General features: G+C 50.9%; 2 protein-coding genes across 5 annotated transcripts in view; both read left to right on the top strand.

Moving 5' to 3' along the window:
* The window catches only part of INSR (insulin receptor), a 61,043-nt gene extending 54,799 nt beyond the window's left edge, over nucleotides 1-6,244 (top strand). For all 3 annotated transcript variants that reach the window (XM_075037966.1, XM_075037967.1, XM_075037968.1), the window contains one exon: nucleotides 359-6,244. In XM_075037966.1, coding sequence (XP_074894067.1) covers nucleotides 359-713 — 355 coding nt within the window. In that variant the 3' untranslated portion in view covers nucleotides 714-6,244. The remainder of the gene's footprint in view (nucleotides 1-358) is intronic.
* A 3,481-nt stretch (nucleotides 6,245-9,725) lies between these two features.
* The window catches only part of ARHGEF18 (Rho/Rac guanine nucleotide exchange factor 18), a 48,422-nt gene continuing 35,911 nt past the window's right edge, over nucleotides 9,726-22,236 (top strand). The window contains exons 1-5 of one of the 2 annotated variants that reach the window (XM_075037945.1): nucleotides 9,726-10,100; nucleotides 17,796-17,932; nucleotides 18,421-18,920; nucleotides 20,560-20,770; nucleotides 21,634-21,748. In XM_075037945.1, coding sequence (XP_074894046.1) covers nucleotides 17,918-17,932; nucleotides 18,421-18,920; nucleotides 20,560-20,770; nucleotides 21,634-21,748 — 841 coding nt within the window. In that variant the 5' untranslated portion in view covers nucleotides 9,726-10,100; nucleotides 17,796-17,917. Of the gene's footprint in view, nucleotides 10,101-11,580; nucleotides 11,715-17,795; nucleotides 17,933-18,420; nucleotides 18,921-20,559; nucleotides 20,771-21,633; nucleotides 21,749-22,236 lie in introns of those variants that run through there. The other variant, XM_075037944.1, reaches the window with a different exon arrangement.

Genomic DNA, 22,236 nt, shown 5'->3' with positions numbered 1-22,236 from the left:
TTGTTATTTTTCAGGCTGAGCTGAAATTAAAATTGAATGAATTAAAAAATTGTGACCTGGCTATAAGTGCATGCGCACATACACAGAGTATGTGAACTGCAGCCCTGTTTCCTTCGGAAGCCAAGTTAAGAACAATTGAAGGAATTGGAAGGAATTTTTGATCTAGACAGAAATAGAGAAAAAGGAGTGTCAGGATCTACAGGCAAATATGGAGACTGGAAAGAGAACAAACAACTCTGTTGGAGTGTCAGAGGAGTAGTGTGTGTGGTCTGACACAGATACCAGTCTTGGTCTGTGCCAGCCCTGCCTATGTGAAACTGTTTCTTCCTACCCCTGACTCTTGTTTGTCCTGATCTAGGCACAGCCTGATGCAGATGTGTTGGCAGTACAACCCTAAAATGCGCCCCACCTTCATCGAGATCATCGAGATGCTGAAGGAGGACTTGCACCCCAGCTTCCACGAGGTCTCGTTCTTCTACAGTGAGGAGAACAAACCTCTGGAAACAGAGGAGTACGAGATGGACTTCGAGAACATGGAGAGCATTCCCCTCGATCCCTCCTCGTACTCGCAGAGGGACAAAGTCCTGGGGCGGGACAATGGACCCTCCATGGCTCTCAAGGGGAACTATGAAGAGCACATACCTTACACTCACATGAACGGTGGCAAGAAAAACGGGCGGATTCTCTCCATGCCCAGGTCAAGTCCTTCCTAACGCTTCCTGTTTGGCCCAAGGGTTGTGTCTGCTTTTTTCCCCCTCCACAAATCTCAGGACTGTTGTTATTGCTGCCACAGTGTATGACACACATCTACAAACTTCAGATTTGTAATCATCTTATGATTAATACTTTTTTTTTTTTTTTGCCAAGTTGACTGGTTGTCAGTGGACTTATCTGTGAACATAAATGGAAGAGGTTTCCATGGCTGCTGTCCCTTCTGTAACCATGGTTTCAAAACAGGAAGCGACCGTGTAAGTTAAACCGAAGGAGGAGCATCCACGTTTGCCAACAAAAGACGTGAAATTTGCTGGTATCTGAGCTACAGCGTTAACGGTGCGGAACAACACTTCTGCAGGACAAAAGCATTTCCAGTAGAATTCCAGGCTTTCAGGCATACTTTTCACTAGAGCTGAAGGATTCAACACATCAGTCGGACGCGCCAGATCCTCAGATTGACCAATAGCTGCTGCTTTCATACTTTTTAAATGGGTTAAATCCCAGGCGTGCGTGCGTGTGTGTGTGTGTGTGTGTGTGCAGTATATATATGTGGGGTGTATATGTATAGCAAAATATACACTTCTTTTTTTTGTACATAAGTTTTGTATGTTCTCACAGAAGCTTTCCTCTTCTCGGAAGTGTGTACTTATCTTTTTTTCCCATTTCCGTGGAGTGACTGAATCCTAAACAGATTATTTTTATACTAAGGACTCTTGGGAGTAGGTTTTCTCTCATTAACAAATGAGGAAAATGTGCTGGGAGCCACAGGAGCAGAAATCTGAGATTTGTGGGTACTTTCAAGACCAAACGAAGTAGGAGTCCCCTGACCTGAGAATACGGAGTTTTCTGTCCTTACAGCATTGAGTATATATATTGTTTGTTGTAACATATTTAAAAATGTCTTTAGTTTAACTTTTAACTTCATATAAATTATTGACTGTTTATGATCCTTTTTGGGGAGGGGAGAATTTGGGGGATTGTTTGGTCTTAAAGTGGTCCAAAGATTTCAGAATGAACTAATTTTAGCCGATTACCCTTTTAGGAGCTGTGAAGCACATGTTAAGTTTATACTTGACAAGGCTTTATAATACAGTTTCATGATTTATACAATGCAGTCAGCTGGCTCCAGTCGAAGCCCTGAGACAAAGTAGTTGGAACTTCACTTGGTTCTTGGGGGCCGAAGGACACCCAAACATCCCGGTGCGAAGTCCTGCTATTCCTTCGCCCCCACGTCCCTTGCTTTGCCTTCTGTGCGCGCTGTGCCGCGGAAGCAGCTGGCAAGAGAGGACGAGCAAGAACTCGAACCGAAAAAAGAGACACTAAAGCCAATCTAAAGGGGGGAGAGCACAACGCTCTTCGCTCTGCACGTGAAGCAGAAGCTGAACGTGACTGTGGTTAGCTACCCGCCGCCTGTCTGCTGCTGCTCAGGCGCCTGGCCTCGTGCTGCCTGCAGGCCTTCTGTGTTTTCCCGAGATAACCTGCGCTGTGTCCTGCAGACTTCCCAGGACGCGTGTGTGCGTTAGCCACTGCTTTCAGCTCTTCGGGATGTCAGCTTTTGTCTCCTGGACTGTGCTTTGTTTTGCTGCTGTTTGCGTAAAAGACAGAGCTGATTAGCATAAGATGTTAGAAAATAATTGTGAAACTAAATGTGTCTCGTAGTGATGAGGGAGCGTGCTGGCAGGGAGAAGTGCTAAAGCAAGAAATGAAGATGAGCGAAGTTGCAGCCCCTTGTCATACAGGAGGTGGCCTTAAAAGGGGAGAGAGATGCTCAGTCCTCCACTTCTCCTCCTGGAGAAGTCCAGGAGCCAGTTTGTGCTCTCTGCCAGGAGAAAACGACGTTCTCCTGACTCGGTTGGAGAGGGGATGCCAAGCTGGTGCATGGCTTTTTATTCCAGCCCCGGGCGGTGCTGCTGCTTTCTCCCTGTAACCGAATGAAAGGAGCTGGAGTCGGTAGGGAAGCGCCTCTCCGAGCCCGCTCCCCTCAGCCACGCCGTAGCTAAACCGGTCGGTGCAACATCGGGGGAGGCCGACGGACTCTGTGCACCACCACGAGCTGTCGGACCTTTGTGCTGGTTGAATCTGGTCGGTTCGGACAAAGGTGGAGGGTACAGGTGGCTTGCAAAGTTAGGTGGAAGATATACAGTCCAGACTTGGGTAAGAACCTTCGATTTCAAAAGGCCTCGTTTACATTTCTTCTGCTTTACAAAGTAGTAACTGTTTAGCAGCTCTATACTACACTGCAGGAAAGAAGACATATTCTCACACTTTTCTAAGGAAGAGAAGTTTTTCTTATTAGAATTTTTTTATTTATTTTAATATATAAAACACTGTAAAAAAAAAAACAACAAACAATTTGTTTTCTTAAACACACAGAACATGTAAATTTGTATCTGTAAAATCTTGGCAGGTGGATGTGGTGGGATTATTTTTGTCCTGTTCTGGTGCAGTCTACCTCAGTGTTTCTTAAGGATATTTTTAATACTACGCACCTCTAAACCTGTTTAAATATTCTGGTCTGGACCTATTGTGGATCAGGGAAAATCAATATCAGCTGATTCCAATACTAGGGACCATTCACCGAAGGGAATGGGTAGCAGAACGGCTCGTCACTGTTTATCGCTAATCTGAGCAGTAGTGACCAAAGGAATCGATTTACAAATTTGGATCTGATATTCTGATATGATCCTCTTAGTTCTGTTGTGATTTAAAAAAAAAAAAAAAAGAAACAACAAAATAGCCATTCAAATGTTTGGACTTTAGTGAACTAATGACCTAAAAGGAGTAGACTGCTTGCTCCTGGAGCAGTATTTGCCAGCGTGGAGCAGGGACTGTGACCAGCCCTCATTGTTGGAGTTGGATCGGGGTATCACGGTCACCGCCCTTCTCGCTACACACAGGTAATCCGGAGTCCTGCCGGTAGGATGTGACCTCCTGAAATAAACCTTTCCCAGCATGTCCTTGTTTTGATAACATTTTAAATTGCAGTGATCCTAACTGTGGGAATAGAAGATCTTTCTATAAACAACCGTTGGAACCTTGTATTGGGTCTGGCTTTTAAATTTAGTTGATATTGGTTGGCCCTCTGAGTACACATGACTTGCAACACTCAGTTCACTGTACAAGGGAATATGTGTTTTGCTTTGTGGACAGGCAGTCCATTCACATGGCTCATGTTGTCATCTTCACTCTGCACCACACAGAGCAGTTGTTTATACCCAGTACTGTGTGTAAAGATTATTCCAGTCATCCTTTCTACATTGTGCCAAGGGTGAGGAAAGGCGTATGGTACTCATGGTGAGGATATCATTTTTCCCCCTTTTTAAAAACAAAAAAATAACACTAGTGGTTGCCACTCGTGGCTGTTAAAGATTACATGCACTTGACTATAGAATTAGGAAGAAGAAATGAATATCACCCGTAAAGCCCAGCTCTCACTCCTGGAAAATCCTTTACTCTCAGCCCGCAGCTGACACTTTGGTCTCTATTGTTGGAAGATCCTCGCCCTGGGGATGCTGAAGTCCCTCACTTGGATCTCACAGATACCTGTTCGGAGACACCGGGGCTTGCGTACAAGTTGAGATCGCACGTGTTAAACGAAACCTTCTCTATGCGAGGTGTTGGAAAGGACTCCTGCCCAGAAAGACGTGCTGTGCAAGCAGGTGCCGTGCCTTTGTCGGGGGAGCTGCTGCTGTTCACTCCGACGAGCTCTGTGTCGGGGTGAGAATACCTCGGCTGCAGCAGAAGCACTCGCACTTGCGGCTGCTGCTGAGGAGGAGGCAGGTGATAGCGCAGGAAAGCAGGTAGAATGGCTGGAGGAGGGCAGCTGTGACCGGCAGGTGGGAAGCTCTTTCTTTCCTTGAGGTGGTATTTGTTGGAGGGTTGGGTCCTGCCCTTTGTGGGCAGAGAACTTCCCGCTCGCAGCCCAGGGCAGCAGGACAGATTCTTCAACCCGTTCAGGAGCAGCTGTAGCCTCCTGTGCGCGATCTGGGGACAGGGAGGGTACCAGCAACCAGCCAGAACTTCACTATCTCAAGAGCTGGTGAAGCAGGAGGTATAAGAAACAGCTTTCTGCACTCTGCTGTGTTTTCGCTGAGCAAATGTTTGAAGCGTGAGACTGGAGAGGTTTCTCAGAAGCGTTTGCACGTTAAATTCAATTGCCACTTCCTGAACGCCTCTTGCAAATCTGGTACTTCTCTTGCAGTACAGTGCAGCATCGCAAAGCTTGGCTGCTAGGTTAGAAACGTGTCTTTCTTGGCTGCTTGTAAATACTCTATTGTGTTGTAAAATAGAAGAGCTAATAACATAAACTCTGTGCCAGCACTGGGTTGGGAAAGGTGATAGGAACTAGACCACGCTGCAAAGAGGATATTTTCTGTTGATCGTAAAGCAGCTGTGTTGGTATGGAAGAGGCTGCTTTTAGGTTGCTAAAGGGTACTCTTAATTTATGGGTAGTGTATCTCTTTCCTTCTAAATTTGTATTATAGTGATGGGACACTTTGCTTAATTTTAGTATGTTGCATATAATGTTGGTATCTCTTTGGAAAAATCTCAAAAGTCACTTATTGTGTTATTGACCTAACTATGATGAAGGCAACTAGAAGACAGGAGCAAGAAGGGTGCTGTGTCGGTTATTCTTGAGCCTCCGTTTTAGGGGAGGGAGAGAGGCGATCAAGTTCCCTCTTGACATCGCTGTGATACGAAGACGGACCCTGAGGTACTCCGGGCCCTTCACTGCGAGCAGCGATTCTTGATACTGAGACTGGAACCTTGTTTTACAAGTCAGAAAGTAAAATATCTTTGTGCCATAAATACCTTACTCTCAAGGCTGTGCTAGGTGCTCCCGTGATCCATGTGAGATCGGTTCAGAGCCTGGAGTGAGCAAGAAACTGCAGATAAACCCTCCGATCCTCTCGCAGTGTCCCAGCCTCCCTCGAAGCTGCCCGCCGCCATAGGGAGACGCGCAGGCACGGCCACGGCAGGAACCCCTTCACCTCCGCCAAACAGCCGATGCCCCTCGTAGTTTTCCTGTGTGCGTGGTCCAGGGAAAGGAGCTGTTGAATGGATTGGAATCAAGAAATGGTTACTTCAGAAATACATGAAATTCAAAATAAGATTAGTTTGGTATTTGTATGAACTTAATTGAATTTGGCCTTTTTATTACCTTCTGCTTGGCTCTGCGTTAACTCTGCTTGGATTCTGTATGTGAATGTTGGTGTAAGAGCATTAACATGTTCAACCTGTTCTGTTCCGGCTTGCCTTGTTACGAGCATCACAAGAGTGAAGCCTATCATACAGTTGACTTTTGGAGGAACCTGACTGTTCAAAAGCAATTCTAAAGCTACCGTTTTTAGCAAATCTGCTGTCATTAAATGTGTATTTCTTTTTAAAATGAAATTGCTTGTCCTTCTTGGAAGTAAGCACTTATTCTTGCAGTTTCAGCAAATTAACTGCAGCACAATGCAAGCTATAAGGGGACAGGTAGAGAAATGACTTTTTAAATATTGTATAATAAAGTTGGTATTAACTCCTACAGTGGTGTTATTTTTTTGCCAACAGATTTGCAATCGGCAAGAAATTATGTTTGCGGTAGTCATATTTTGTTCCGAGTCCAGTGTTCCAACAGATGGTACTAAATAGTTTCTTTTTCTCAGTCCAGAAAAAGTCCCTGTGGGAGCAGGGTCCGGCCGGCTGGGAGGACCTGGGATAGTTCTGGCAGCTAAAGAGGAACCATCCGCGGAGTTTAAATGTGGGCACAGACGCGCTCGCTTAGCTGAGTCCCAGCCCCTCTTCAGTCCCAGCGTCACCAGTAAAGCTTGAGCTCAGGACTAATTACCTAAGAGATTGGAGCTGGACTTGATACCTACCAACGCGCTTCTGTTAATCCAGGTTCTCCCAGCAGCATCCGGCAATGCTTCCACCATCTTAGTTCCCAAATACTTCTCCCATAGCCGAGTCCTGTGAAAACTGGCTGAGGGAGAATTTTAGAAAAGCCACTTCTAAATCTGAAAAGATAGAATGTTATTTAAAAAGGAAAAGCGTTTCCTTTTGCTTTAGTTTGGGGAATGGTTTTATTCTTGGAGTATCAACACTGGTTTGTGTTTGAGGACCTGCATGGATGGGGGTACTGGACATCGGCTTTATCAAACACAGCCAAAAAGCAAATGCTTTCTGCTTGCACTTAAATAAACTAAAGGCAGTTTCAGTTACATGTTAAGCAATGTTTTGTGAAGTCTTTTTTTTTCTTTTTTTTTTCTGTTTAATCTTGCTGCTCCCACCTTTCTCTCTGCATATCTAAGGTTCCAGAATACAAATCGTATTGCAGATACCTCTTGTTTGAAATAAAGGATCCAATGTGCCATGATTTTTTTTAAAAAAGGAAGAAAAACCTTGCCCCTTGATTTATTTTTTTCAATGTTTTCTTATATGAGCCAAGCAGTAACATGTACAGAAAATACCTTTGAATATTAAGAAAAAAAAAAATCTTGCTGTGTGTCAGAATATTGAACAATTAACTGTTTATATTAAAATTCTGAATAAATTATCCAAGAATAACTCTGTTCATTTTGTGTCTGCTGTCTGTGCAGCACTGAATGCTGCTTTACCACAGAGAAAGCACTAAATTCGTATCTTGGACTAAGCAATACTTTCAGTTGCAAAATGAATGGTGTTAAGAAAAAAAAACCAATCTGCCAATTATAGGCTTGTGGTCTGAAGCCAGTTTAACTCCTCTGCCTGCTGGCTTGGGCGATCCGTGCTGGGCTGTGTCCTCACCGTGGGGTTCTCAGCAGCCTGATGCCATCGGGTAAACATTGGTAAAGGGATTCCTTCTGCCTGAAACAGCAAGAGCTGCTTCTCTGTAATGTAATTCTGTTATTTCCATGTACATGGACCCAGGCTTCCCCCCCTGTAGGCAGTTTTTAAAAAAAAAAAATTAAAAGTCTGAGGATCTGCTTCATCCCTGTCCTGCAGCTGAGCAGCTGTAACCAGGCTTGCACCGGGAACTGTCTCGCCGTCTGCTCTGCAGCAGGCCACTCTGGAAGTGTAAAATCTTTCTAACTTAAATGTTTTGTTTCACCAGAGGCGAGATTTCCTTCCCGATCAGCCACACCAGCAAGGTGGGGGAACTGACCGTTGCTATTTTTCCTCTCGCTGTATTTAGCCGCTCGGTTAAGATATCCTGCTTTCCTTCCATTCAGCAAAATCGGTCCATGTTGCGCTGTTCCTCGTAGCCTTGGGTTTGCCACCGGCCGTGTCTGCAGGAGCGGCCCCTTCCCCAGCCACGTCGTGCGCAGGAGCTGCTGCTGCTGGAGGCTCCTCGCGGGGGCTGATGGCCGGGCAGGATGGTGCAGCAATGCAGCTGGTGGAATTAATAGTTTTGGCTTAATATTTCCTTCTTCCCCATGGTTCTGGTGCAGCCACAGCACGATTTGCCCAGCTCGCCGGCTGACAGCCTGCGCTGTAGCCCTGGCTCTTCACATCTCCGTCCTGGCGATCGATGGTCTTTCCCTGCCCGACCTGTACATGGTACTGTGCAGTTCAGGGCTGTTCTTGGACCCACGTGGAGCTCTGCTCTCCGACCTGCCCCTCGGGAGGACCCAGGGACATCGTCTGACACTCATATGATGAATTGCTATAAAAGCGAGCAGCGTGATTTTCTTTTTGCAAAAAACGCTGCTTTTTCAGAGGGGTCGAGGTGAATCCTCGCCGCACTCCTCGCCCCTAGCCCTGCCAAATTCCAGTAACTGTTTCTTCAGCCACCTCAGCCCAGGGCCGGGAGGGAGATGGTGTTCCTGGCTGAACAGAAAGCGTGCAGTGCTGATGCCACCTAGTGCCTCTGAACATGGGACTGGACAAGACAAGCGGAGCTGGCCCTGCTCTGCCCGCCGCCCCAAGCCTGTTTTTGGGCACACCAAGGAGCTCAGCTGGACTTCAGCCCTTTTTTAAGCCCATCTGGAGCTCTCTTACGATGGGAGGGATGAGATATAAACTGGAATTTTAAGATGTTTTGGAGTTGCCTCTTCTGGCACATGCTTGCTCTCTGGGGATCCTAAAATGCAAAATTAAGCAAAGCCACAAAACTTGAACTTGCTGTCACGGGAGGTTTGCTGCCTGCTGGGCTCTCTGGGATGCTGTGGAGAGGCTGCTGAGGCTCGGTCAGCCCTCATGCCATCATCCCTCATCGCTTTTCCAGGCTGCCTCCATGGCTTCGCTTTGGTAACCCCCAAACCATGTCAGGCACCGGGCAGGAGGAGAAAATCTCACCCTCATTCGAGCTGAGGACAACTCACCAGTCCGTCAGCTGGAGCAGCTGCCTGGTATTTAGGAGCAGCCCCAATCTCTGATACTAATCGAGCTCTCGTGGACTTCAGAGAAATTAAACCTTAATTCCTCTTTGCTCTTGTGGTTTCCTGGAGCACAGGGTAATTGCTATTCCAAGTGCTGCCAAAGCTGCGGTCTCTGAGTAATTGGAGTGTGAGTGGATCTTGTTCTGATTAGGGCTTGGCCGGGGTTGGCGTGTGCTCGGGGCAGAGGGATGAGGCGCGTGCGCTCATCAGCCCACGGGGCTTGTTGGGAAGGAGCGAATGGCTGTGCCGAAAAACCTGAACCCGGGCCGTGCCGGGGGCTCTGCCTGCCAGATCGCACACGGCGAGGGCTGGGCAGAGGGATCACCCTGCTTGCTTTGGGGGCTGAAGTGCCCATCTCTCACCTGCGCAGATGAATATGGCCAGCACAGGCATTTCTGTGCTCTGCTATCACTTCACCCTGTGTAAGACTGAGACCTGGTGGGCTTCAGCGTCTCTGTTGCTGCCCAAAGTCAGCCCACGACAGCGAAGACAAAGGACTCGATAACAGGAGCCCTGTGTGACGCCTCGCTGTCCCTGGCAGGAGGCGAACGAGCAATGGTGCAATGAGCCCATGGGCGCAGCCCGTGTGTACCAGGCTCTCATGGCACAAACCAAGCGGTTTTTCTCTGAACGGAACAGGAAACAGTTTGCGGCAGTTTCTGTCCTCGCAGCCATCTCTGGTTCAGCAGCTCTCCGGGCCCCTGCACCAGGCACTTTGGGGTGCACGACAACCCGGGTGACTCTGCTGGATTTGCCCAGAGCCCCGACCCCCGCGAGGGTGGGAACGAGCGCCGGGGCAGCACCGGGGCTGCTGTCGAAGGAACTGCAGCATGGGAGAAGCGGGTTTGTTTGTGCCATCGGAAAGGGGAAGCGGTGAAGTGGTTGAGCCAGAGGCCCTCGTGAGCAAACCGGCCACACAGCTGCTTCTGCCCCGATGAGTCTCCGCTTCTTGCTTTGCTCCAGCGGCTGGAGAAGAAGCCAGGGCTATCAGGTGCAAGCGTGAACGGGGAACCCACCACAGAGATGCCTCCAGCCCTCTGGGTAAGTCGCTCTCTGCACAAGCTCCATCCCACGACAACAGGGTTGCCGCTCATCTTCCTCAAGGCTTTGGGAGGAAGCAGCTTGTCTTGAAGCCAAAAGTCCAAGTGCTGGGTTTCATTCAGCCTCCCCCCTGCATGTGCTTGAAGGCAAAACATGGGCTGGGGAGCCTCCAGCCTACAAGGAGCTTCACGCTGCTGCAAGTGAAGAGGAGGAGATGAGGTCAGGGTTTAACCCACGGTGTGTCCCGTGGCTGGCTCTGGGGTGGCCGAACACCCTGTGGGTGCTGCTCTTGGCTCCTGCTGCTGCTGTGCCGCAGCTGAAGGTTTGCAAGAACACCGTGGCACTGCCCACGGCTGGGTTTGGGCAGGACACAAGAGGGGTCTGCACCCGAGTCCCCCAAATCCCCCTCCAAAGTGTCCACTCCAGGGCTGGGCCCCCGTGTTATCAGGGAGATCAAAGCAGAGGGGATATGGGGAGGGTTGCGCTGGGGAGATGACGCTTTGAGGTTTGTGGCCAGGCGAGGAAAATGCTCTTCACCACTTGCCTTTGCAAAACACCAGCCTAGAGTGGGCTCTATGCCGTGGAAGTGCCTGTGGCCGTTCCCAAAGTGGCTGGGCTCTGCTCAGCGAGGCCACAAGAGTGAGCCGAACAGTGGAGAGAAGGTTTGGTCTGGCCCAGGAGCCCAGCAGCTGCACAGGGGTAAAACTCGGCTTCTTCAGCCTAATCGAGGGGTTGGGAGCAAAGTTTGGAGCTAGTCTGAGCTGTGGGGCTGGTGCCGATCAGGAGCAGTGGGCTTGGAGACCTCGGGATGGGGAGTTTAGTCTCTTGGGGCATTTTGGAGATAGCTGAGATAGCTCCCACCTGCCTCCCTATGTGGAAGAGCTGAGAAGGGCTTGGAGAAAGGTCCTTGCCAGGGGACGGGGACTTGCTGCGAGCTACAAGATGATGCTGATGTTGCGGACAGACACGGTCTCGTTCTTTCCCTTGCAGAGGCTCTGCCATGGCACTTGAAAACAATGCCAAAGGTGCAAATATCAAGCCTGTGGTCTTAACTCTTACTTTGCGTTGAAGGTGAAGGTGACTCTTACCCAGGTGAAGGTTCTGCCCCTACAGAACTGCCTTAAAGGTGATGGTTTGCCAGGCTGACAGCTGATAGTCATGAATGGAGCAGGGAAGTGTTGGCAGAGAGGGGAAGGGGGTTGTGGTGAGTTAACAGCTTGTTTTCTGTTTCTATCTGCAAGCCTCGAGCAACATTCAGGGGCTGTGTGTGCTCCGGGGCCACTAAACCCTGAGCCCCGCTGTAGGAAGTCACTGACCCGCCACACAGGTGGGAACGCCAGAGACCAGGAATTTCTCTCTGGCTACAGCTTCCATCAGCTGATACTTCTGACAAAACACTTGGCTTCTCCACTCCCCCCTTGGCAGCCCCTGGGCTGCAGCCTGCAGTGCTGCCTTAGACCGCGCTGAGCTCTGCCGTGCTCCGTGCTGTTGTCTCCTGCTTGGGGTTATACCTTGCACAGGGCTCGGAGGGCTCCCAAATGTCAGACTCGCTGCTCAACCACTCCTGGCCATCGTTTTCGAAGCGCTGGAAGAAGAGATGGTCCTTTAAGCGAGGTAATGGCCTTGTGTGCGGGGAAAGAGGTCTGAGCCATGTGTCGGGAGCTGGGCTGCTGCAGAGCGCCTGGGAGAGCCTGTCCCGGACGAGCAGGTAGCAAAGAGCGCTGGGGTCCTCGGGCAGGGCTTGGTGTTGGGCGCACCCCGCTCCTCTCTGCAGGGAACACTGCCTAAGTTTCAGATAACGCTTTTCCTTCCGTTTTGTCTTCTTCTCAAGGCACATAAATGCTTTTAGGAGCTGGGTAATGGGTTAAATATCAGCCTTCTGGTTTTGTAATAAATTTGTTTCGTTGCTGCCAGTGAGCTGGAGGTCCCGGTGTTTGCAGACAGCTGTCTGCACGGCTGCCTGGGGAGGGCTGAGCCTTGTGTCGAGAGTTTGGTGTTTGAGCAGATGCTGCAGAAAAGATTCCTCCAGTCTTTTTGAGCGGGCTGACGAGCAGACCCCCCCGTGTTCGGAGCACAGTCTGAGCCATGGTGGTTTGTGTGGCACTGGCTGGGCTTCACAGTGTCCGACAGCAGGGACGGGAAATGCCAGCAATGGTGTGAACTGGCCTCATTCCTGCATGTAGTGCTGTGACTTGGAAAGAGGGATGCGAGAGCCCCGGGAAGCAGGACTTTTGCAGTCCCGGAGGAGCTGGACACTGCTGTCCTCACCTGCAAACACTGTCTTCAGGCTGATGCTTTGGGTACCTTTATCTGTGGCATTAAAGCTCTTGATACTCTTTCTCCCTCCTTATTCTCCTGCCTCCTAGTTCTCTTCCGATGTGGATGTGCAGGAGACCAAGATCCAAACCGAATGGTCAAAGGAAGGTTAATTCAGAGCAGGAGGCAGGGTCATGCAGGCTCTGATCTGTGGTGAGCCCCGAGCAGCTCCCCCAAGCCCTGGCTAAGACACCCCACTCCAACCTCCCCAGTGCTGTGCCGGCTGGGGCAGTCATGGGCTCACTGGGAAGGCTCAGGTGGGCTAATTTCTATAAGAAATAAATCAGCCTCACAGTGCTTGCAAGCACTGACTGCTTTGCAGAGTGTCTCGGTAGAGCCCTCTCCCCCCAGCATGTGCTTGCAGAGCAATTTGTCCCACTGGGGCTTGTGCTGTTAGCACAAAAGTTTCGGGTCTCGCTCAGCTCCTCTCCTGGCACTAGCTTTCTGCGCCGTGGCACTCACCGGTCCGCGTGGGACCTTCCCTCAGTGCCCAGCAGAGTCACTGGAGGAAGAAGCCACACAGTGACTCTTTCTCGTGACTGGGAGAGTATCAGAGGGGCTGCAAATCCCCCTCAGGACCCCCAAGACCCTTCGGCTGAGAGTGAGCTGAGGACTGTGCTGGCTCCCCGCTCTCCTGGCCCTTCATGCCCAAAACCCAGGCCCCAAACGCAGTGATAAGACAGCAGCTCGCTGTACAGTATGTTACAGTGTTGGACAGCTTATCTTCTCCCCTCCTCCAGCCTGGGCCGCATGAGCCAATCCCCACCGCTGCCAACGGCCGATGATGTGGGGCCCAGACCAGGCAAAGGACTGCACTTCATCCGATTTTGGCACAGCGAGTTTAGCACTTGCTTTACAGAGGTTTTTACCCTATAGCTCTGGACATCCTGCACAGCGGTACATAAAGGGCAGCTGGTGCAGGGCCAGCAGGGCAGGAGCCAGGAGGAGACAGAATAATTTTTGTTTCTTGTCTGTGATGGTCTCTGTAGTTTCCCAACAATCTCTACCCCATTGCTGGGAAATGCCCAGACGCTCTGGTCTTTCCTTCCTCCTGGGATTGTTTCATGTAGCAGAACTGACCGGTGCCTTTGTCCCGCTGCGTTTGGTGTGACCTTTCCCCAGTGAAAATGCAGAGGGTGTTTGATGCTTGGAGGATGTGATCTGCATGGCGAGCGCTCACATCCGTGTTTCCTCTGGTGTTTCCCCCGCCAGCGCCAGCTTGGCTCCAGGGTCACTCGGGGACCTGTGGCATCCTGCGCCGAGCAGCGGAGCAGGCAGGTGAGGACGGGCTGCTGCTGGCAGAGCTTGTTCCAGCGCTGGCTGCTCTGGTGCTGTCTCCCACCGTGGCGCTTGTGGCTGCGTCTCCAGCGACCGGCTCATCCAAGGGAAATCAGCAGAGGCAGTTGCAGGAAGGAGGTTTTTGACTGTAGGTCTGAATTGGAAGTATTAAAATCTTTGTTAGGCTCCCAATGGCCTTGCATGCAGTTACAGCAGCATGGAGTTTTCTTCCTCGAGACAAACCAGCTCTGCTGGCTGGTCCCACTGTCCCCATGGCATCAAAACCCCCAAGACTCTCCCAGGCTGTCACATGCAGTGAACGCTGTCACTACTTCCTTCCTCCCCACGCAGAAGCCCACAGTCGTCATGTTTTGCCTGCCGGGAAGCTCTGGCAAAGTGCAGCAGAGCCCCACTCATGTGCCGGGACCTGCTTGTCCCAGCCAGCGACACTTCCTCCCTGGCTCTGCCCTGGGAATTCCTCTGATGAGGCTGCACCCTGCAGCAATAACCTTTTATGGTTCCCAGCCAGAGGCGAATTAAGCAACTGCAATACCTAATCTGCTTAATGTTCTCCTAAAGCAAACAGCGTACGTTCTTGGAAGTGTCATTTTGTCATCCCGTCTTCAGCTTCAGCTGCGTAGAGGTGAATGCTGCTGTCTGCCAGTGCCTGGGGAGCTGAGATGCTCTGTCCCCTTACCACCACGCCGCAGGTAGACGGAGCATGGGTCCTTCCAAACAGGCTGGAGCACGGAGTCCAGGAGACTCCAGGGGCTCCAGTGTTTGCCATACTTGCTGGTGTGATGGGTCCATGCAAACCTTGTGAAGTTCAACAAGGCCAAGTGCAAGGTCCTGCACGTGGGTCGGGGCAATCCCAAGCACAAATACAGGCTGGGGGATGAGTGAATTGAGAGAAGCCATTAGGAGAAGGAGTTGGGGGTGTTGGTTGACAAGGAGCTCAACATGACCTGGCAATGTCCGTTTGCAGCCCAGAAAGCCAACCGTATCCTGGGCTCCATCAAAAGAAGCGTGACCAGCAGGGAGGTGATTCTCTCCCTCTACTCCTCTCTCGTGAGACCCACCTGCAGTACTGCGTTCAGTGCTGGGGCCTCCAACGTAAGGACATGGACCTGTTGGAGTGAGTCCAGAAAAGGGCCACGAAGATGATCAGAGGGCTGGAGCACTTCACCTATGAAGACAGGCTGAGAGAATTGGGGTTGTTCAGCCTGGAGAAGAGAAGGCTCCAGGGAGACCTTAGAGCAGTCTGCCAGTACCTAAGGGGCCTACAAGAAAGCCAGAGAGAGACTTTTTACGTGGGCATGTAGTGATAGAACAAGGGGTAATGGCTTTAAACTGAAAGAGGGTAGATTTAGATTAGATGTAAGGAAGAAGTTCTTTGCTATGAGGGTGGTGGGACACTGGAACAGGTTGCCCAGAGAAGCTGTGGATGCCCCATCCCTGGCAGTGTTCAAGGCCAGGTTGGATGGGGGTTTGAGCAACCTGGGCTAGTGGAAGGTGTCCCTGCCCATGGCAGGGGGGTTGGAACTAGATGATCTTTAAGGTCCCTTCCAACCCAAACCATTCTATGATTCTATGATATATGGGTGACCACCTCGATCATGGATATAGGGATGTTCACAGCCCCCCAGACGTGCCTTCCTCCCGTGTGTACTCCACGCTGGTCCTTCCTTGCTCATCATGCCACAACCTGATGCCTGAAAGCAGTTTTTCTCCCGTGAGCCCCTCCAGCAGCCCCCCCTTGCCCAAGTGTCCCAACAGCTCGGCTCTATACACGGTGCCAGCCCAGCAGCAACCGACAGAAGCGTTGGATGCGGGGAGCCCCAAATTGTCGTGTCTGGTGCTCACACATTGCCTAAAATGGTCTCCCCACTGCTGTAGCCCCGTGCGTGCCACGTGCTGCTGCCTAACAGCCGCTGCCGCCGAGTTCACCGGCAGCTGGCTGCAAACCTGATTTATCGTGCGTTGAATGGGAGCGTCTGAAGTCTCCGAGGAGGATAGAAGTCATTTGGTGGGCCCAGAGGGGGTCTGTTGACTGCAGCCGATGTCTTGGCCAAATCCTGAGCCCTGCGTGGCACAAGCAGAGCATAGGGAATATTTTCCAGGCCTCCGAGGAGCTGACTCTGTTCCAGGGGTCCACTTCAGAGATGCAGGCTGGAGGCTGGTGCAGGCCCAGCGTAGCCTTGGCAGAACAGCCGGACTCTGCTTGGGAGGAAAAAAACTCTTTGTTTTAGCTAAACCTGCGGGCCAGGGCTCTGGCCTCTGTCAGGCCACAGCGCTTGTCAGCTCCTGCGGCTACATCCCTGCCGCCTCTCCGGGCTTTGCCGCTTTCTCTGCGGGTAGTTCGCTGCTGCAAGGGATGGCGAGAGCAGGGAATGTCTTTTTCCTTCCTTCCTTGGACTTGTAAGAGGGGAAGATTTTGTTCTTGTCCCCCTGGGACCCTCCCCGCCACCTCCTTGCTCCCCTTGAGTCTGTTCTACTTTAGCCTTCATCCCAGCCCTGTTTTGGGGGTTCAGTGGCTTTTACTGCCCACTGACATCTTTGGCTGCTGTTTCCTACAAGCTCATGCCAAAACCTGCCCTGGTTCAAATGTGTATTCACTTCAAAATGCTGATTTTTGATTGCAAGCTGAAGAGAGGCAATCCAGGTGCATCTGAGGAAAGCAAAAGGTGGCGTTCAATAGCTCACTAAACCTCTGCCGGTTTTACAGATAGAGCATTATAGATGTGGCTCAAGGACATCCTGGGCAGCAATTTGTCTATTAATTAAAAATGTCTTGCGAAATAAATTCTACACCCTTGCTAGAGAGCCTGTTGCAAATTTTCCGTGCTCTTATAGTTAGAAAACCTTTAATTAAAATAGTGCCTTCACAGAGTGTTTTCTTTCCCTATTATTTATAGACCCTCACTTGAAATTATTGCACACATTTAAACACACCAAACACTCCTTAAAACAGAAAATCTGGCATCTGCAGTGTGCAGCGGGATCCAAGGAACAAACATCCAAACTCTCCCTCACGTTTGCTGCCTTTTTCTACTTGGCACCACACAATTTCTGGCTGCATTGTGTAGCATTAAAACCCACAGCAGGATGCAAGGTTTCCAAGAGTGTGTTTTTTAGCAATATCTTCCTTATATTAATGTTTTCATACTTGGCTTTCCTGGAGTATGATGGGTTTCTAGCAGTTTCTTGCCGTTTTTCCCACTGGATAGATATGGCCGTTTACAGTCTCTTGCTATTGTTCTCTGCATCTTCAGAGATCCACCACGGTGCTTCGGCCAACAGCCTGGCTATTTTCCATTCGCCTCAGCTGTATGTATCTCGAAGGAATAAAAGGCCTCCGTGAGTCATGCGATGGTTTAGAGATCGTGGCTAACGTTTACAGTGTGTCTCGTTACATAGGAATGTGCTTCAGTCAGCTGGACGATCTATTGTACCATGATACACGTCCAGATCTTGTTTTTATTTCTCAATGAGTTATCAGATGCTGTACACACACTCAGGTTCACACTTTCTTCTCTCTCCTGCGTGGGGGAAATCCACATGAGTGAGCCGGCACCAGGAGAATGATGCGCTCCCGCTATTGCTCTGCATATTCAGTGTTGTCTGGAGTCACTAATGTGCCTCTAATTTGCCCTCCCAGTGGCATCCTTTGTTCCTTACGGATGAAAACAAAATTACTGTCAGTATTTTTATTCATAGATTTCTGCTTTAAAGGTCCATAATGTCAGTAACAGCCATCAAAATGTGCTTAACTCTTCTGTTTTACTGTGGAAACGGCCTCTGCAGCATAGGACATCCTATGGAAGTCTGGCTGGGGCAGTTCAAGCCTGGTCTCTGCCCTTGCATATGCTGTGGCTTGAGGGATGAAGTTTCTGCTGTTAGGGGATCCCTGCACCAGGTTCCCAGAGGATCAAGATTGCTGAGGTCCTGAGACTGCCTGGCAGTGCCTGTCTGCAAGGGGTGATGGAGCAGAGGGCCACGTGGAGCATTTCGGTGCTGTCTAATGTCACCTGTCTGTGTGTGGCTGATTTTACATCCCTCCTAGCCATCTGGTTACCTGCCGTGACCTCCTCTGTCTTGCAGGGTCCGACTGCAAGCCATGCTTACGGGAATTCACTGACCACAGCACCCCTGCTTTGGAGTATCCCAACCCCAAAAGCTTCCTCCCATCCCTGATTGCTGAGGATGACACCTTCTGCACCAGCATGGCTGAACAAAAGGCAAGTGTCCTCTTTCCTTCCACTACCACCATGCGAGGCAGGAGCCCGGGTCAGCAAACTGGGTGGTCAGCACCATATTCAGAGGGGTCCGTGGTGGCATAAGAATGGGGGAAATGGGTACTGATCCAGACTACCAAGGAATACAAGGTTATATTGCTTCTGCTGCTGGGAAAAATCATACCTATGTGCTTTATATTGGCGTTAGGGGGAATAAGGCAGAGAGAGATCTCGGGGACTGGAGAAAGCCGAGCTGGTGGGGCTGGGGCAGGTCTGGCTGCGAGGTGCGGTAGGAAAGTGCTACTATTAGAAAGCCTGGTTTGAGAAACCCAGCTGCAGGCCTGGCCCTGCTAGCAGCGGTGGGCTGTTTGCCATGAGAAAGGAAAGAAAAGCACCTCCAGCTCTGCACAGGAGGTGTCCCGTCGCAGGATGGGTGCAAGGCTCTCAGATGGGATTTGTGTGCTCAGACTAAGCGGTCGCTGCCTTTGCAGGAGGACTCATCTTCTACAGAGCTGGATGTCCCAGCAGCAGACTTGCACAGCAGCACAGAGGATCTCCTCTCAGACTCTGCTCTCCATGGCACGGAGTATTACAGAGATCTGGGACTCCTGAGCCCGCCAGTTGCCAAAACAGCACCAGAGATGGCAGCGCAGCCAGGACAAGCAGCCCAGGCTGTGTCTGCCATTTGCTTATTGGAAGAGAGACCAGGGGCTCTGAGCAAAATGTCTGTGGATGTTGCTTTTTCCAATCCCGTTTCCTGCTCGGTACGTTATGGCGAGGCCGACTGCCGCTTTCTGAACAAAGGCCACATTTGCTCCTGTGCAGCGGTGCCAGAAGATGGTACCAGCACTTCTGAGTGTCCTGCAGAGGCAGACAAAGAGCTGGACCTGCAGAAAGCCAAGGAGTCCTTCCCCACGCTGGTGAGATCTATGTCTACCTCTCGGAGGCACAGCTGGGAGAGCCCTTTATCACCCGTGGACTGCAAGCGCAGGTACAGCAGGACTTTGAGCAATATTTGATATATACGGTACAATGATGCTGCGTGAGGCTGCAGTGATCACACTGCCCTGAGCTCTAGCTGCTGCTGGGTGGTCTCCCTCACTTGTCAGCATTTGCCAAAGCAGCTGGACGCCTACTGCTCATGTTGGGTGGGATGCGGAGGAACAGATGCTAGGGCAGCAAGAGGCTTTAATGTCTCCTTGGCAGTAGGAAGACCCTCTTTTCCCAGTCTTGGGACCGGGAAGAGGATCTCTCATCTGGGAGGGCTTGTTTCTGTCTGGAGGGAACCTTGAACAGCATCAGCTGCCCTGATGGCCTCCATCCTTTGGCTCAAAGGGAACTTTGCCCACCTCAGAGGGATTAAGGGAGCTCTGTCAAATCTTTTTTCTTCTTGTCTGTGAGTCAGCTTGGTGGGGCCTGTGCCTGCAATTGCCGCCGTGTTGTCTAGCCCTCTGTCCTCCACGTGGCTGCCGAGGAGAGTGTATTTTGTAGCACGATGCTGAGCTCTGGCTGGGAACGGTTTCCAGACCGGGCATTACTGCCATCCTGTTCTCCTGCCACATGAATGCCTCGGGCTCCAGGTTCCTACACGCATGCTCTCCCTGCTGACAAATGTATTGATCTCCCAGATGACTGGGAGTTAGGTGGAAGCCAGGAAGGACTATTTTTATCTCTCCTCCTTATAAGGTACCCTAAAATTATCTCACCCTGAAATCTTGGCAGTTCTTTATCAAGCTCAGACTTCGGTTCTCAGACCTATTGTTGTTCCATGTGCCATGGATCATTCACAGTTTATGCTGTGTAACAGGCACATAAGCAACGGCAGCGCAGAGCGGCTGTCAGTGTCAGGGACTTGTTCGGTCCCCTCGCTGGGTGATTAAGCATGTGTGAGCACGGGGCCAGGGAAGGGGAATATGCCCCGCTGTCCCCTAAGCAAATGCTTCCTGAAGCCCGTCTCTGGCAGCAGGAATGAAGTGACAGTGATCTGCAGACAGAACCCATGCAGAGAGTAAGATTTTCCACTGAGCCCTATCCATCATTTTGCTCCTATGTTGTTGGCACTGCAACAGCACTTGGTGTTCAGGAAACCATGGGGCACTGGGGGAGATGGTCCACGCCTCATTTCCCAGAAAAGGATTTCTTTTTCCTTCCTTGAAGCTGGGCCCCAGTGGGAGCAGGATTTATGACATGATGCCCCAGTGAAGATTCGATAAACGATAACATCTGCCATTTCTAAATGCCCAGAGGGACTTTCCTGGCATTGCAGCTAACAGGGCAGCAGCTCTCACGTGGGTGAAGCAGGCTGCTGTCTGGGTGGCTGCACAGTCTCAGGGGTTGCTAAGAGATCAGCAAGAGCCATCCAGCACTAAACATCCTGGGTGACCAAGGAGCTCGTGGACTCGCTGATGGCAGCCAGGGAAGCTGTTTTTAACAGGCTCAGGACTTGGTGTCCAGGCTGATGCTTCCCGGCATTTCCTTTTCCATGTGCCTGATGTGGTGACTCTCCTTGTCCCAGCTGCATGAGCTCTTTAGGACTGTCCACCCAAGGCTAGGACATTCCAGGGGCTGTGCCATGCCTGGCACAATGGGAGGGGTCTGCTAAGCTGGCTTGTTCCTCTTCCCTGAATTAGGTTCAGCCTGGATGCCACAGAGATGGGCAGCGACCCAGAGCAGGAGGATGTGGAGAAGAGGAGTCAGTCCTGCCCACAGCCTCGCGTGTCCCTTCAGCTGCCCAAAGGGGAACTGGAAACCTGGAGCAGCGGCAGGGGTGGCATGGTGATCAAAGTGGAGATAGAGCCATTGCACCCGAACCTCATGGTCAGCTCTGGCTTGGAGGAGGTGGTGAGTGTGCGAGGGCTGGGTGTGTATTGGCAGCAGGGCAAGCTGGGGGTGCAGAAGGCAACCCACACAGGAGTCAGCAGCAGGCTGGACTCCTTCGATGCCAGCATTGAACCAGGTATGCCAGGAGGTCTGCAGGAATCTCTGCAAGGATGGGCTTTCTCCTCTCTGGGACAAACTGCCCCTTCTTGCAGGATAAAGGCCCTGGGAGCTGGCTGATGCACAGCCCCCTTTTCCCATATATCTAGCTGGAATTTCCCTTGCTGCAACCTGTGCCTGTTGCCTCTTGTCCCACCACTGTGCACCTCTAAGAAGAGTCTGGCTCCATCCTCTTGTCAGGTGGCTGAAGACAGCAGTGTCACCCCCCTCTCACACTGCTTTCCTCTGGAGAATATCTTTGAATTCAATTAATATTAAAAGGACAATTGCATCACAGTGCTACACGTCCTGTAAAAGTGAGAACTGCCTAAGAAGGTTTCAGCAACAAGTCTCACTTGCTCCAGCCTCCCTGGAGCCCACACCTGAAGCCAACAAACAGCTGGGCCTTATAGTGTCCCGTCATCATAACCCCAACAAAACAAGAGAGGGAAGTGGTGAGGAGTCATCCTGTTCCCAGTGATATCTTGGGTCTTGATCTAATCCTGTGCTCTGATATACCACAGGTAGCAAACCACACAGCAGAGAGAATCTGCCCTGGGGCTCCCAGGGTGGACATGCAGGGTAGGAGGCTGTGGGAAGGCAGGGATGATCACTGGAGCTTAAGTCAAGATTCCCTGCCTTACACCTTGCCAGCCATGCTGTGCACCGATGGAGGCTCCCTTGGTGCGCAAAGGACCAAAGATGACCATGACTTTTTACTTCTCCAGGAACGTGGCAGCAACGGGAAGAGGCTGAGGTCAAAGTCTGTCCCATCAGTCTGTGAGACGGTTGCCTCCCCTCAGACACCTTGCAGTTTTGACACTTCTCTTCCAGCCGTGGAAGGTTCGTATAGACTATATATATGGCATTAAATGAGTTCAAGGTGTTTGTGATTAAGAAGATAAAAAAACTGGAGATGTAACCTCTGCAAGCCTAGACATCCTCTGCCCTTCCCTTCTACATGGTCCCAGGAGCTCCTGAAATAAAAAGTCAAGCTGACTTTGAGTCTGATCCTGGCTAATGGCGTAGTCTAAGCTCAGACATGTCCGTCCCCAGTGACACATTGCTATATAACCTCTCTGTGGCTGGTACATTGGTCACTCCCTACTCACACAAGGCAAAGATGGTTTCCTAGGAACAAAAGGCACTGATTCATCTGCCTGGATTTAGATGTGCCCTTTCTGCATTCCCCCAAAGAATGGGGCAAACATCATCTGTGTGCAGGTCCCTTCTGACAGCAGTGCCCTTAACTAACCCACCACGCACAGTTGGCAGGGGAGCAGGCTTTGGGACAAGGCAGCCAGGTTCTGGTTTCTGCACTGAAAGCTGAA

The sequence above is a fragment of the Buteo buteo genome, chromosome 10 (assembly GCF_964188355.1).
Source record: "Buteo buteo chromosome 10, bButBut1.hap1.1, whole genome shotgun sequence".
NCBI classification, from domain to species: domain Eukaryota; kingdom Metazoa; phylum Chordata; class Aves; order Accipitriformes; family Accipitridae; genus Buteo; species Buteo buteo.
The sequence above is the reverse complement of the archived record's forward strand: the minus strand, read 5'-3'. Positions and strand labels throughout refer to the sequence as shown.